The sequence below is a fragment of the Argopecten irradians genome, chromosome 11, assembly GCF_041381155.1.
Source record: "Argopecten irradians isolate NY chromosome 11, Ai_NY, whole genome shotgun sequence".
Classification (NCBI taxonomy): Eukaryota; Metazoa; Mollusca; class Bivalvia; order Pectinida; family Pectinidae; genus Argopecten; species Argopecten irradians.
Genome location: NC_091144.1, coordinates 35,739,286 through 35,755,669, shown reverse-complemented (window position 1 = coordinate 35,755,669; position 16,384 = coordinate 35,739,286). Strand labels below are relative to the sequence as shown.

Genomic DNA, 16,384 nt, shown 5'->3' with positions numbered 1-16,384 from the left:
GGCAATGGCGCCAGATTCAAACTTTCAGTTTGGTATCAGAACCTCAAAAAATATACACTGCATGAAGTAGAATAGCCCTCTTGTCCTATGGCAACGGGCACTAAATTCATATCAGTAAGTGTGGCATCATAACCCCCTCTTGTCCTATGGCAACGGGCACTAAATTCATATCAGTAGTGTGGCATCATAACCCCCTCTTGTCCTATGGCAAGGACAATCTACAAGGGCATCAAATTCCATATCAGTAGTGTGGCATCATAGCCCTGTTGGCATCATAAAATTCCCCAGTCTTGTGTCCTATGGCAACGGTCACTAAATTCCTATCAGTAGTGTGGCATCATAGCCCCTCTTGTCATATGGCAATGGGCACTAAATTCATATCAGTAGTGTGGCATCATATGTGGCAACATAACCCCCTCTTGTCCTATGGCAACGGGCACTAAATTCATATCAGTAGTGTGGCATCATAACCCCCTCTTGTCCTATGGCAACGGGCACTAAATTCCTATCAGTAGTGTGGCATCATAGCCCCTCTTGTCCTATGGCAACGGGCACTAAATTCATATCAGTAAGTGTGGCATCATAACCCCCTCTTGTCCTATGGCAACGGGCACTAAATTCATATCAGTAGTGTGGCATCATAACCCCCTCTTGTCCTATGGCAACGGGCACTAAATTCCTATCAGTAGTGTGGCATCATAGCCCCTCTTGTCATATGGCAATGGGCACTAAATTCATATCAGTAGTGTGGCATCATAACCTAAGATAACATGGGCGATGATAATATTTAACATACCTGAAGATCCTATGATATTAGATGCTTCATTGAATTCCTCATCAGTTTGAACAGACACGATAATGTCCATAGCACCACATCCTGATACTGACGGACCCCACAACTCTCTTAAGGTTTGTAGCATCACTTTAAGGAACTTATTGAATGGCCATCCGCAACAATGATGTAAATCCACAGCAACCGATCTCACTTTAGTTTCGGACAACCGCTTAAACACGGCCACAATAGATTCAGACAGGTATGATTTAGATTTTCCTTCATCAGGCAGCGGAACTTCAATTGAGGTTTCCTTGTTTGCGCCTGAAAATGTTTCCATAACATGAATACCATGGCGAACGACTGAAAGCGTTCTTATTTTAGCGTTTCTCGCATACAGCGCTAATGTTGTATTTTTGGTATAGAACCCACGAATTACGCTAATTAACTTAGAGCAAATAATTCATAATTTACATTTTTCTGCATTTGCGTTAAAATTTGACAGTGCTAAATTACGTATGTTTACAGTACCTTCACGTATAACTAACAGAAAAGACATATATGCTTTGCATAGATATACGAAGCGCTCCATGCGAAATAAAGTCTATGTCCTAATAGAACATTTAATAATTGATATTTACTCTTAATTCAAATGAAGCAAGGAACTGAAAATCCATAATTACTATCTGCGCGTAATTTTAAAAGAGCCATGACACAAATCTCACAGTTGCTATTTACACGTACATAATTGCTTTTTAAGCGTAATTCAAATTTAGTAAGGGACTTTGTAAACAATATGGTTACTATTCACGCATAATTTATAGGGAACCTGGAACTGAAAATTTACTTTACAAATAAGTTTACCTTTAGTTTGTTGACTATTTGGCTGTAGTTTTACAGTAGCATCAGCCTCCACATGCCTTACAGGGCCAGTGACAAACCCAAGACGGGCTTGACCAAATGTCCACCATTTTGTTGGAGTGCCAGTCCTTCTTTCAGAGAGATTGACAAACGCCAACTGTTCGTCGTCCATTTCTTCGGTGTCTACGTTGCAAGTGGCGATGACACATCTGTTTACTAGTTCTATATCCTGAACTTTGTTTATCTGACTTTGCGGGATATTTATTTCCACATTTGGATGTTGAAATGTACGGATATCATCCACAACACGCTGTATCTCAGATTGTGCTGCCTGCACATTCTCCATTGATTCTCCGCTGATTTTGATGACAATTTGGCCAGAGGATACGTTTTGGAAAGAAACATCCACTTGCAAATCATTTTCTATTTGCATGACGTCATCTTTTACAAACTTGTTGAAAAATAGGATATTTTTCTTATTTTGTAGAATGACATTTCTAGTTTCAGTTTTCTTATTGGTTGTTTCCGATTTTCTTCCTCCTAGAAGTTGTATAGTTTCATCAACCTGATCCAAGATATCCTCAGTGATGCATACGTGTACCTTCTGTTTTGCTGGATCCGAGGACCAGCACAGTTTCCCTCTGAACTGATCAGCCAGGATATCAAGCTTGCGTTTATATTTGGGTTTTTGAACATTGATTTCTATCGTCTTCACGCTTGATTTGATCAAAGTAACAAACTTCTTAGCGGACTCTTGATTATGCGCGAATACCAGAAGTTCAGGAGTGTTTTCATGTATCGAAACGAACCAATGACAAGCTATGTCAACCAGTTTGTGAGAGTTTATATAGTTCAATGTCTCAGTACAGGACAAAAGGTTATATTCAACTTCTTCTAAAGGGACCATTTCTTGTGCTGATATCTGTTGAAGCACCTGTTGAACGTACCTCTGATCTTTTTGAAGATCAGCTCTGTGGCAAATATCAACGACAAGGAAACTGCAGCCATTGTCTTCATTTGCAAGAATATCAATGATACCAGACTCTTCAAATTTGGATTGTGTTTCTTCTGCAAGATATCTGCACCAGCTCCTCCAACTCGAAGGAATTTGTACCACCCCTACCTCCTTCATACATCTGGTGCTTACTATGTGATGACGGCCATCCTGGTTGTGTACCATGTGTAGTGTGCTTCCAATGTTTGCCGATCCCAACACCAAAATTGTCTCTGGCATGTAAGTCGGATAGACTCTAACATTCGGAAAAGTCAACGTCTTCAATACTTCAATAGTTGACTCTTTATTTATGTTGTCCAGTTTGCAAAGATATGCTGAAATTCCATCAACCGTTTGAAACACTGATTGGATTGTTTCTTTCCACCAGCTCAGATAAGCTTCATCACACACGAACGGTTTTCCGTTATATGTAATGTACATGTGCGTTTTCTCATTATCAAATTCGACAGAAGTTCCTTCTGGTAATCTGACCTTCAAGAGGGTTGTCAAATGAAAGTTGGCAAAGAGGAATTTAACCTTCTCAACATCGATCCAATTCTTAATGATAGCTTGCTGATCTCTCCGTACTTTAGACTTGTTGTCTTCATACATGGACCATTCTCGCTGGACATAGATTGTAACGCATTGGTGGTACCAATCCAGCACTGTTGCACTGCCGCTGGCTATTTCCCCTGAAATTTCATCAAAAATCGTTTTTTAAAAGAGGTTGGTTTAGTTTGGGTGTTTTAGCATGCTATTAACAGCCAGTGTCATTTAAAAACGTGCCAGGTTTATGGGGTTGAAGAAAGGAGGAATTTTCGGAGAAAAACCACCGACCAATACCTGGCAAGAGCCCCACATGGGTAATACATTGGGAAATTTTAACTACTTTGCCACCGTCTTTTTAAACAGTTTAGTTAGTAACTTTCGCATAAATAACAGTACTGGAGTAAGATCTATGATAATTGATTCAGACGGGAAAAATTGTACATGTATTTGAAACCAATAGGTCAACAGACTGATTACGTAAACTCATAATACTAAATAACAGTACTGGAGTAAGATCTATGATAATTGATTCAGACGGGAAAAATTGTACATGTATTTGAAACCAATAGGTCAACAGACTGATTACGTAAACTCATAATACTGTACATCTAGCATTATAGTTATCATGCACAATGAATAATACACTGTACTTTGTTTCCTTTATTTAAGGATTAATTAGGATTTTGTCAAAGCTATTTCACGATCCTCACTGATTGTATCTTTGTCAATTAAATTAAAGAACAGTCTATGCTTATCCCCCTTTATCTTCTTCCTTCAGATATTTGATAACATGAGGAAAATGCAAATGTAGTCTACATAACGATTACAATCTTATGAAGTCGCTAAATTCAAGATAAATTTTGGAAGTTTAAAATCTGATTATCAAGTTGGAAATGCACAAAAAACGTTTGAAACACTTATAAAATCCCTCTAGAACAAACTTTAATAGCCTTAATCCATAATTAACGCATATTGGCCACCTTTTAATCAGTATCAATTAAATACAAAAAAACAAGAGGACCATGGGCCTTAACAGTCACTTCAGCTCTGATACAGATGTATAAACAGCATTGCACGAGTACGCATCTGGTTCTTTATTGATTTATCAATTTGACCTTTTAACCTTTGAAGAGTATCTACATCACAGTCATTTTGACTCCTTTTCGCCCACCCTTTTCGCCCCAATTATCATCATCTCTCATTTAGATCCACTATTTGAATATAATGTTAAAATGCTTTCTTAGGCTAATAATCCTAAGCAAGTATGGCTCATTTTCGATGGAAATTTAACAAAAAAACGTCCAAAATTTTACCAATAGAAACTGTAGTAAACTTCCTTTCCGGGGGTTAATCTGAGACCTATCACAAAAGTCACAATGTTGGTAGAGGGCCTTATGACTTAGAAGATTTGTGCAAAATTCGATTGAATTTGCTTTAGCAGTTATGGAGAAGAAATCGAAAATATAAATTGTTTACGGACACACGACGCACGATGACTGACAAGCAGCGATTAGATTACGTCACTTGAGACCTAAAATGTACTATAATAACTTGGCATGATGTCAAGCATGTTGTTCCTGGATTCAGTTAAAAATAAAACATTGGACACGAAGAACTGAATGTAACCTTTGGACCGGGTGTGCGTGCTAAAACGATACTGAAAGGACAAGAAATGACGGTAATTATTTAGTCTACTGACTGACATCCTCGACAATTACCATCTCTACACCCCTGGACTTTTTCATAGTAAAACTGGAGGCCCAGGTGAACCAATCTGAATCAATCACAGGCCGCCAAATTTTTTTTTGAAGACTACAGAGAGAGCGAGGCCCAACTTCAAAGCCACACAGTCAACGACCGTGTACCGTTATACGGCTATTACCCGTTCTGTTCTGTTGCCTCCAGTTTTACTATAATAGTCCAGGGGTTTAGATATGGTAAGTGCTCGGAACCCCTGGAGTATCGAGGATGACTGCCTAATGGATAGGTCACAAACATAGGAAATTATACATGTACGAAATAGGATAATATCACCTTTTGGTCTTACAGTGATACAAAGGATATCAAAACATACCAGGTGAGGGTTCTCTTTGGTCAGCCATATCTTCCTGTGAAGGTCCTTGAACAGGTTTCTCCAGAGTCAGTGTGCTATCTTCTTCTTCGTTCTGTTCACGAGGTTGTTCAGAATGTTCTGTTAAAGTGGAATCGTGTGATAAAATCAGAAAAAAACCTGAAAGCCATATCGCGAAAATTTATACCCGCTAAAATTGTATTTCATCGTTTAATGTTAAAATCACGAAAATTTGTACTCGCGTAAATATAACTGCGATACCCAGCAAACATATAGTAACATGCCAGCACTACTTACCTACAGATTGAGGTTGGTCTGGTACAGAGTCATCGTCACTGCTATCAGGTAATCCTACAGATTCTATGGGATCTTCAAAATTAGAGTTTCTTTGTATGAACTCTTCCTCTAGCTGATCAGTGCTTTTTCTGTCTTTCTCCAGAAATTCCGAATTACTGGAGGATACCGAATCTTTATTAGAAGAAAATCTGTCCTTGTCTGGCGGTTCTGTGTTTTCCAACTCTACACAATATGCGTCTTGGTCCAGCTTGTCATTTTCCTTCGGTTTTGTATCATCAATCCATTCATCATCGAAACTATTTTCATCACTGCAGTGATTCGAATCACTCTGGTTTTCTGGGATGTATTTCGATGGAGTATCTTCTTTTTGATTTCTGTTATCATTTTCACTGATATCTCGCTCGTATACATTCGTGTGTACTTCTGTAGTTTCTTTCTGAGTTCCATTACTGATTGGCATGCTATTGAAAGAATCCAATGACGGAAAGTCAACATTGAGGGATTCTTTGTTGTCTGAATTTGAAGACTGCGTATGGGCATCCGCTTCGTCTTTAGTTTGATATTGATTTTCAAACCTTTCATTTTTAAGGTTGGTTTGGTCTTCATCAACGTCCTGAGCCTCAGCTGGAACCTCTTCCTCTATTGGATTTGCCGAGTCACCAATTTCATCTTTTCGGACATACTGAGGCTCCTCGGTCTTTATAGCAGTGTAAGCGTCAGTGTCATCTTCATCCTCATTTGGTAGCGGACAGATCATTATTTCATTTTGGTCTTGTTGATCTGTTGCAGCCTTATCATGTCCCGTCTGTAAACTAGATGTCCTATGAATATCGCTGTCATGGTCCCTTTTCACTAATTCCTTGTCTTCTGTTTTATTCCAAGACTCAGAGGGTTTCATCTGATCATTGTTCTTCGTCATCGCCCCATCCGTCTGTATAGCGGCTGTGTGATCTGTGTCATCTAAATATCTATCTTCACTTATTTGCTTTCCATCCTCTATGGAGGAGCTTCTTAAAGATCCGCCATTTTCACTTACCATAACAAAACTATGTAAAGAACTCCCGAAGGACAATGATGGATATGGTGAATCTCTTATTCTTTCACCGTACATGTCTGTTCTTGAATTCAACATGGCACGCGTTGATTCCTCATCGTCAAACTTTGCCTCTAATTCACTGGTGTTCCCTGTGGATTTGTCATCAGCATTGGCTGATTCAACGTTTTCAGTTTCAATATTTTTCCCTGGAATATGCAGATCTACGCGTCTAGACGCGTTCTCTGGTTTTCCAGCGAACGTTTCTTTTTCGACATGATTTGGACTTGATTCAACCGTATTTGTGACAACTCCATTTGTGTCATTTTTATGGCTTAAATGCTTTTCATCAAGAACTTCTTCGTTTCCGATAAAGGGATCTATCACAGGTACATCTCTGCCGGTGAAGGTCATTGATGCCTGTAGGCGGTGTAATTCCGTCTCCGAATTATCGAAGCAACTTTCAGAGTCTGATAGAACTGCAAAGCTGTCAGTAGAGATACATGATCCCCCAAGACTGTTGCTACGATCTTTGGTGGGAAATTCCATTCCATCCGTGTCTTCGTGGTGATTAGAGCCGGTAGTTTGTTGATCTAGGGTTCCAGTCAGATGACTTGGCATGGATTCTACTATGCTTTCAATGACCCTGGGTGTCAGTCCAACAGGTGCTTTATGGCCGTCTATACGGTATCCTGTGTCATTACGGATATCTGTCTCCTGCCCTTCATCCTTTCCCTGTTTGTTACCTAACTGATATGCTGCAGAAGCACTGTCCGTCAAAGTATCTCCAAATTCATGTTTTTCTATTACTACCAAGCTCTCGCTTAGGGAGGAGTCATATTTGCTGTGCCCGTCAACATTTTCCTGGTTCTGTTCCAGCTCGGAAGTTTGAAATTGATTTTTGCTAAAACCAGAGTTTGTCCTGTCGTTTTGGTTGTCAAAGCTGGATGCCTCCGAAATAGCTACATCACCAGTGTGTTCACTTGGTACGACCATACTGTCATTTGGTGTAAAAGTTGTATCAATATCCCTCTTCCTTCTGTCATCAAGATCCTTCTTCTCAATGCCATCAGGATCGACATTCTCTGAGTCATCAGGATCCCTCTTACCTCTGTCATCAAGATCCTTCTTCTCAATGCCATCAGGATCACCCTTCTCTCTGTCATCAAGATGCTTCTTCCCTATGTTATCAACATCTCGCCTCTCTGTGTCATCAAGATCCCTCTTCAATATGTCATCAAAATCCTTCTTCTCTGTGTCATTAGCATCACTTGTCTCTATATCCATGTTACTAGGTATTTGAGGACCGCCACCACCAGTTTGTGATGGATCTTTTGTATCGGTCGACACATCTTGATCTATTTCATCTTCTCTATCTGGCCTCTGTGGTGATGATTTTGCTAAAGCTAATGTTAATGTATTATTCAAACCTGTATCTTGTTCAATACCTTCGTAGGCATACTGTTTACCATCTTGACCCAAACATTCTGTTTCATCACTAGATTTAGACTGTGTACCAGATTCGTCATCTTCGTCTTTGGTTTTTGCTGCTTCTCCAAATTTCATGCCATTTGAGGCTGTTTTGTGAATGGCTCCAGTGTGTCCTTCATCACACGCGTGTGAAGACTGCACAAGATGGCCAATCATCTGATCAGTAATGGGTTGTTGATTGACTTCTGCTGACAAGGAATGATCAAAGTCTCCTGATGAAAGTACCACCAAACTTTCACCCAGTGAGTCATCCTTTTCTACAGTATTGTCAACAGATGGTCTTTCCTTTGCTTCATCTACCGTCTCACTCTCCGACACAGCGTGACCTTCAACGCCTTCTTGGTTGTTTCTATTTGATATTTCAGATGAGATCGAGCCAAACACATCACCTTCTCTAAGGACAACCAAACTTTCACCAAATGCTGCATTCATTGCGACAGATTTGGGTTCATGTGAACTTATGTCTGCTTCATCTGACGTTTCTTTTGTTGAGTCATCAGATGCTTCTTTGTGTTCTTGGGTATCAACCTTGTTATGTTCTTCTTTGTTCCCAGGAAACGGATCAGATGAAATTGACCTGTCCATAAAACTGTGTCCAAGAATAACCAAACTTTCACTCAGGGAATGGTCTGTCTCTTCAATCAAGCTGTCTTTAAGACGTTCAGTGCCATCCACTGTTCTATTCTTCTGTCCTTCTTCGTCGGTATCTTTCACCTGTTCAGCACCCTCATCTGTTTGTTTAGTCAACATTGGGTCTAATAATTTGCTTTTTCCATCCACATCCGTACTTTCCTCAAATGACCCACTTTTTGCTCTGAATGTATTTTTCGCCTCCAGATCTTTTTCTCCATTACCTTTGAGTGGTTCTTCAAGTTGTTGTTCTGTTCCATTGTCAACACCAGCATTTGTTTCCTTAACCTTTCCTACATCTTCGTCTTCCATACCGTCTTGATTCAATATTGGATGTCTAGGATCATCAAAATAAGATGATGCATTCTCGTCACTCTTGGTCATGCTCATAGATAATACTTCAAAACTGGAGCTACCACTGCTGAGCATAGAGTAATTAAGACTATGCTTGTCATGTTCTCCCCCTATGTCTGGAGGCGAACCTGTCATATCACGGGGTACGTCTTGGTCTTCTTCACCTGGCAATGGAGAGATTAAGATAATATGTCCCCTGAAATTCATAATGGACTGTTCCAGTCCTTGATTTAGGAGAGTCCAAATGTGTCTTCGGGAGTCTAGTAAATATGTTCAAACCAAAAAAGCCACGGATTGGTCTGCAACCTTATTTCACATTTTACAGTACTATCCGTTACTGTAATGTTACTACCTAAACACATTTTATTCTACTCTGTTACTTGAGTTTACATAATGTTGTAAAAGTTTGTCATCAACTTTAAATGAATTCTACTGCTAATTATTATACTTCATCAAACTTATTTTATTCTTACATTATGTAATTTCAGGGATGAAAAAGTTCTACTGATGACTTTGTGATATTTACTTTTTTAGAATGAATTCTCTCTTCTATAACAATTGTTTGCATGGTATCTTAATTATTTGTTTTCAAGTGATAAGTGTGGGATTTAAAATTTATCCTGACGACCCATCTCAACAATCATCCATTTTTATTGTGTTGTGCTAACAAAAATCAACCATGTCCATATACTCTATGTTATCTTACATGCACATGGCTATTTTAAAGTGAAGTTTGACCTTTGCCCTCATCATCATAAATGATCTGCAGACATCAGATCAAGTGGAATACAAAATGTATGCTTTATACAGCTGACTCCAGATTGAATCCTATTTATTTGGGAATAGGGTCAAAGGTCAAGATGACAGTCTTGTTATTCTGCATTTGCATATTCAGAGTTATCTGTCCTTGCAGGTAGGTATTGATTTGGACGTCATATGTTTGCGAGCGTAACATCACAGAAAATAACGTGAATTGCGCTCACAAAATGACGTTACTATTGATACCTATCCTCAAGGGAGCTAACTCTGTAATATGCAAGGACGGAATTGTGTCACTAACAGCACTATTTTAAAAACTTTGAACAGTCATTATTTTTATTGACAGTTACCTTCTAACTTGTTGTCAACAGAAGGATTATTTGAAGCCATGATTGAAGTCTTTCGTTTCTTCCCACACTACTCTCGGTTCACAGCAGTCTCCAACTTCAAGAGAAAAAACAGGATTGAAAGTTAAATGTTCTATACATGATTAAATGTTAACTGATAGGGGCAGGAGTCCCTCAAGGCTCAATTCTTGGACCTCTTCTTTTCCTTATTTTTATAAATGATATTGCTAATGAACTTGAATAAACTGCATGTTTATTCCCTGGAGATACTACTCTTATAAAGTCATCATCCTCATGTCAAGAAAAAGAAACAGCTTTAAACAAGGATTTAGAAAAATTAGTTTGTTAAAAAAATATGCATAATAAGTGCTTTAATACATTTTTGTGATTCTATATCATATATTTATATGTGAAATAACAAAAGCCCTGTAACCTAGGTGTCACTTATCATAAATATGCTGTAATTAGCACCCAAAAATTGTGACAAAAAGGGGGCACTTGTTAGGGAAGCACGACATATACAAGCTGCATAGGAAATAGCTCAGTCATTTTTTAACTCTTTCCGTACTCGTGGCAGATTTATCTCAACATATTCATTTGCTTTCTTTCCTTTGAGAAGCATTATTTCTTTGTGACTCATGTGTGAAAGACTCACAAGATTAGATAGATTGATAGATAATCTTTATTTCCTCATATAAATTTATGCAAAACAAAAAAAAAACAGGAGAAAGAAACAGAAAAGCATGCAGTGCAGAAAGCTATATAAGGTGTACTATTCATTGATATTTACTAAGTCCAGAAATGTTCATTTTGTAAGAAGTTCAGATTTTACAGAGCTCATAATATAATTGTAGATAATTTCTTGTGTAGGTGAATTTCATGTACTATGGATACAATGCTGATGCTATAAGCACCACGGTAGTTGTAAACATCATTTATTCGTGTAATCTATGGAATGAGGGCTTTTGTATAACTTCAACTCCTACTCAAGAAGAGGGTATGGGCACTTTTAGGGGGAGGGGTACTTGAGAGGGGGGGGGGGCTATTTACATCATTTACGGTATAAGTCACTTTAAATCAACTTCTATTACCTGCATTATGTCATTAAGATCTTGTGTCATCAGACTGTCAGCCCCTTCGATCTGTCACATTGTTTGGTTTCTATGAACGAGTAGAGTTCTGAAACAGAGATCGAAAGACAACATATTTGTAAAAATAAGAAAATTTTGATGTATTTATTTGATCTTTTTCATCAGTTATCTTGCTTTTGATTTAGTTTAACGCCAGGGTCATTTAAGGATATGCCAGGCTTGTTGGTGGAGAAAAGCCGAAGTACCCAGAGAAAAAACACCAACCAGCAGCCAGTACCTGGCAACAGTCACACATGGGATTTGAACTCGCCTCCCAGAGGTAAAGGGCTTCTGTAAATATATTGGGATATCTAAACCACTCGCCCGTCTTGGTCATTTAACGTATTCGACCCAATAAGCGCCCATGTCCCTATAAGCGCCTCTCCCCTTTTTGAGGCCTCAATTTCAATTGCCCATGCATAAATAAGGACCAAAATTACATAAAACGGTATAGATTTGCGAATTTCGACATATTAGCACCTTTTCTTTTTATCAATTTCTTAAGCGCCCTGGGCGCTTTTTGGGTCCAATACGGTATAACACACTGTGACCTGAATGAAGATTTGGCTATAGAGACCACTTTCCCCTTGTCCCTTGGTAGGCCTTTATAGACAGGTTTGACTGTAACTCGAAAAGAAAACAGACCAACACAAAAAAAACATTCAGTAGTATAAAATATCCACAGGTTTTAAAAGTAACTGTTCTAGAGTGGGGGATCACAGTTGTCCAGTTACATTTCTATAAGTACAATTGTAGGTCATTTCATCAAACGTCTGGCTAGAGTTCTGATGACCCCGGACCTACACCCGGGCCTACATCCTAGTCTAGTTATTTGTTTATTCACTGCTACATTATTGGATGCCTGTGACCAAACAATAAGATATTAACATCCCTCACAGTTGCGACTAAACCCTGTTTGAAGCATGTGGGAGTAGATTTAGCATGGGATGTCAGAACCAGCTGGGTCGCGTGTTGAGTCTCTGAGCAAGGACTAAAACTTTTACAGGGAGGGAAAAGTTAAAAGTTTTGGATCAGGTCTGATGACCAGATAAATTGCCGATGAATTGGTAGCTAGCTATAATACATACAGCTGTATGTTTGGAAGGTATCAGTTCAAATCCAGGTTTGACTTTGGGTATTTCCACTATCACTACAATAATTAAGTATTTTAAAAAATAAATGCAAGTGATCCCATTTATTGGGATCAAATTAATCAAAGTTAGATGATAAACAGATAGCTTTCTCTGTCTGACGTCCATGTACATATACATTTGAATATAATAACATATGTAATGGACGCCAACTTTTCCAATAATTGTCCAAATTAAATTTCAAAGATTTTGATTCGTAATTAAATAACTGACTCAGCATTTGTTCAAAATATCAACGATTCTTAGTCCAAAGGAGTATATTTGATATCCTATCAATAACATTAATGTTTCATATAGTCTATTACAGCTCTTCTAGGCTTGGAAATTTTATCAATCTAGATTTTGGAAGTTTTCAAAAATACAATGCGTTAATATAGGGAAAGCGAAAGTACAGGTGTATATTGTGGTAACAAAAACGAAAGTTATATGAAAAGGAAATAAATAGAAAAAGTTGAGTTTATAACTCAATCGATGTTATTGAAAAGTTGGCATTTATCAATAACAGGGATGTCTATGATTTTGATGCGGACGAGAATCATAAAATGCTTATCGTTACACATATGCCAAGTTGGAATCGCATATACTGCGTATTTGACAAGTGGGACAAACATTTCAATATCTATATCTATACACTACAATTTGAAAAACTGTATCTGTTTGTTTAAGGATTCCATAACGTTATATTATTTTATGACTGTATTTCAACGTAAATTCATACCTTGAAGATCCTCTTTGGAAAAAAACCACCTCGCCTGTCGCCGCCTGTCACGATAATACTTGTGCGCATGTACATTGGTAGATAAACAAACGAAAGTGAAAGTAGGAAATCTAGTTGAGTGTATATCATTGAAAGACTGGCGCGACTAATCTGTTTATTATATTAAAGATGCCGTATTTATGAGATAAGTTAAGTTCCTGTCTAGTTGCTGTTTGTAAACAGAAAGTTGTCTATGACTAGGTTCTATAAATAGATTGAGTCGTAATTCAAGACAGACAACTCTTTTTGAAATGTACATAATTAATTGCACTATTTAACTAGAAACATATACATATATAGGTTATGATTTAACTTATACATAACTATATACAGCATATTAATTTTGTGAACTAGCTATTTTTTCATTATCTTTAAGCATAATTAAGTCATGTTTTCATTTGCAATTTAATATTTTGAATCATTTATTTTACTTACAAATATATTAATATATTATTTTTATAATTCAAAACTTTGCTACCATGTATACAGATGTACAATGTACATTATACATACATTGCATTGTATGTCGAGAGGAATTTAAAGTATACTGTCATAATGACATTACTTCTTTTCTGTCTTCTTCTTCTTCCTCCCTTAAATCATACTAGACTATAAGTATAATTTCAGATGTACGTTCATTTTGTACATGTACATGTATATACCGTACATTTTATACATGTACATGTATACATGTAAGATCCAGTGTCTTGCACACATCACGGATTCATAAGTCCTTGCACACACGTTAAAATATTTTTTTAAAAATGCTTCCTCCTTAGGCTTAAAATCACTGCAAGTTATCAAATGCATAGATAACGACACAAAAAACAAGATTTCAATTTTAAGATAAAAAAGACGTATGGGGAAGTTATCAGCTTGATATACAAATGAATAAATAATACACATTCATATACATATAAAAATTATGTATGTTGGAATATATACATATAGGATGATGACAATATTGAAAAGACCCGGAAACAGATGGAAGGATTTTGATTTAGATGTCTTTTTTTAAGTAATAAATTGCCTTCTTCAGTGGGGGATTTATGGTCCTTCCCATGATTGCAGACAAATGAATCAAAATGCGCGTTATGATTTAATTGTCTGCAATCTGGAGAAAATTAAAGGACCATAATCTTACAAGAAAGCAATTTCATGCCTATATAAACAACACCTTTGCTATTTTCAAAAGTTATTAAATACCACCCACCCTTCAGTGGCGTAGGTAGAAACCCATGTTTGTTAACGCCCACCATCACCCCCACCAACCACCCCACAGGAGGAGATTTATTCAACCCCCGTATACTTTATATATATATTTTGATGTTTGGGGGTGGGGGTCCGCGGCGATTTAGAATGGCTGAGGTGAGTTTTACGATGTATTTCAGTGATTTTGCGAGCGCCGAAGGCTCGAGATTTTTGGTGTTTGGGGGGGTCGGGGGTCTCCGCCGGGAATATTGTTACGATTTAGAATGACTGAGATGAGTTTTACGATGTATTTTGATAATTTTAAAGCGTTCTTAATATATTATTTTTCGATTTAAAGTTACCTGCATTTAGAAATGATAATTGTGAATGTCGTCATATCATGTAATTCAAAATATTTTATTGGCCAAAATAAGGATTGGATAACAGGCATTGCCTACAATGTATATTGATCCTCTCCTGATCATCATATCATTTACAACCCTGCTCGATCTGAACATATACCGGCTTCATACATCGGCACATTGTTGTGTTACTCAAAATAATAATGAATTAATTGTCTTGCTTAGACATATAAAGAAATTAATCTTTTAAAATACAATTTTTGGAACAGTAGAGTCTCTTAATGGACATTTTAGTCTAGTTTATGTGTATTGAATTTTTATTATTAAAGGTTTAAACATACAGTGATTTAATGTAAAATTAAATGTGATTTTTTTTAAATGAGACTTGATGGCACAATTTTTGGATAAAAATATGAATGTTGACTCGTGTTTGAATCTTCATGTTGTCTACCTGTAGGGATATTGACATCACTAAAAATGAAATCGAAAATTTGAATTAATCGACATTTTTATAGTATTATGGGGGCAGAGTGTTACAAAGATCTACCTTGTCAATCGCGTCCTTCCCTGTCCAGTCCAATCTGGTCCATCCCTTTCCGATTTCAAAGGGAAGACGGGGGCATTTATGCTAAAACATTACAGATGTTTCTGAACACAGTGCCTAGCACTCACCTTCATATTTTGAATATCCTCACATGTCTCTCTCTATACCAAATATTTATCATTTATATTTATCTATATCATTTTATCTATAAAGCAATTAATTCACGTGTTCAAATTTATTGTCTTTTGAAACAAACAAAAAAATAATAAAAAAAATATTCTGGCAGCGGTGGGATTCGAACCCACGCCTCAATGAGACTGGTGCCTAAAACCAGCGCCTTAGACCGCTCGGCCACGCTACCTCGATATTGAAACAGCTGTTTAGTTTTGACAGCCTCATGCCAGGGTTTGTTTAACACATCAAATCAGGTGACTGTACATGTGTATATAATATAAAATGTACATACATGTATGACATCATTCACACATTATATTTTTTTGTATATGATATGGCGCTTACAAAATCACGTTTTATCGGATAATATATAAAATATAGACTATATAGTACATACAAATATTATTCATGTACTGTACATATGTAGGTACTGTTATTAAATATATACAGAGATAGGGATATATTATCGATATATGTACACTATGTACATTATATTGTAGCTCAAAAGACTTTATGGCAACTAATGTTGTCATCTTTAGAGCTACAGTTGGTGCCTATTACTGCTAATGGAGCAAATTGATAATTATGCAAACCATTTTTAAAACGTTTGTATGCATTTATGCATTTCATCGTACTTGTTTTATATCACTTTCCTACTAGGGAATAAAACTTAACCACATACAATATCAAATTCACAGTGACCCTTAGTGGTTTTTTTTTTACATTTTTTTTTTTTTACATGTGAATATAAACTGTTTTCAAAAGAATACGGCAAGTCTACAAGCTTGACGTCTTGTGAACGGTACAGTAGATATTAAAGTGAACAGTCGGGCAAGGATGGCTAAAATTGGTGAAAATGGTGTGAATGTATCCAGTATTATTTCTTATGAAATAGAAAAATAAAATCTCTCGCCAAA

General features: G+C 37.1%; 1 protein-coding gene and 1 non-coding gene across 7 annotated transcripts in view; both read right to left on the bottom strand.

Annotated features, from left to right (window-relative positions):
- Positions 1-13,322, bottom strand: part of LOC138335417 (uncharacterized) — a 31,776-nt gene extending 18,454 nt beyond the window's left edge. For 3 of the 6 annotated variants that reach the window (XR_011210279.1, XM_069284497.1, XM_069284498.1), the window contains exons 1-7: positions 13,158-13,321; positions 11,250-11,337; positions 10,162-10,255; positions 5,545-9,216; positions 5,251-5,367; positions 1,637-3,319; positions 797-1,096 (exon numbers count right to left, since the gene is read on the bottom strand). Coding sequence is in view for 5 of the 6 variants with exons in the window: in XM_069284497.1 (XP_069140598.1) it covers positions 797-1,096; positions 1,637-3,319; positions 5,251-5,367; positions 5,545-9,216; positions 10,162-10,201 (5,812 nt within the window). In the remaining variant the exon portion in view is untranslated. Of the gene's footprint in view, positions 1-796; positions 1,097-1,636; positions 3,320-5,250; positions 5,368-5,544; positions 9,217-10,161; positions 10,256-11,249; positions 11,338-13,157 lie in introns of all 6 variants that reach the window. The other 3 variants (XM_069284500.1, XM_069284499.1, XM_069284501.1) reach the window with 1 other exon arrangement.
- Positions 13,323-15,573: 2,251 nt separating this feature from the next.
- On the bottom strand, positions 15,574-15,654 carry Trnal-uag (transfer RNA leucine (anticodon UAG)). The gene has a single exon. It is a non-coding gene; the product is annotated as a tRNA-Leu (tRNA).
- Positions 15,655-16,384: the final 730 nt, after the last annotated feature.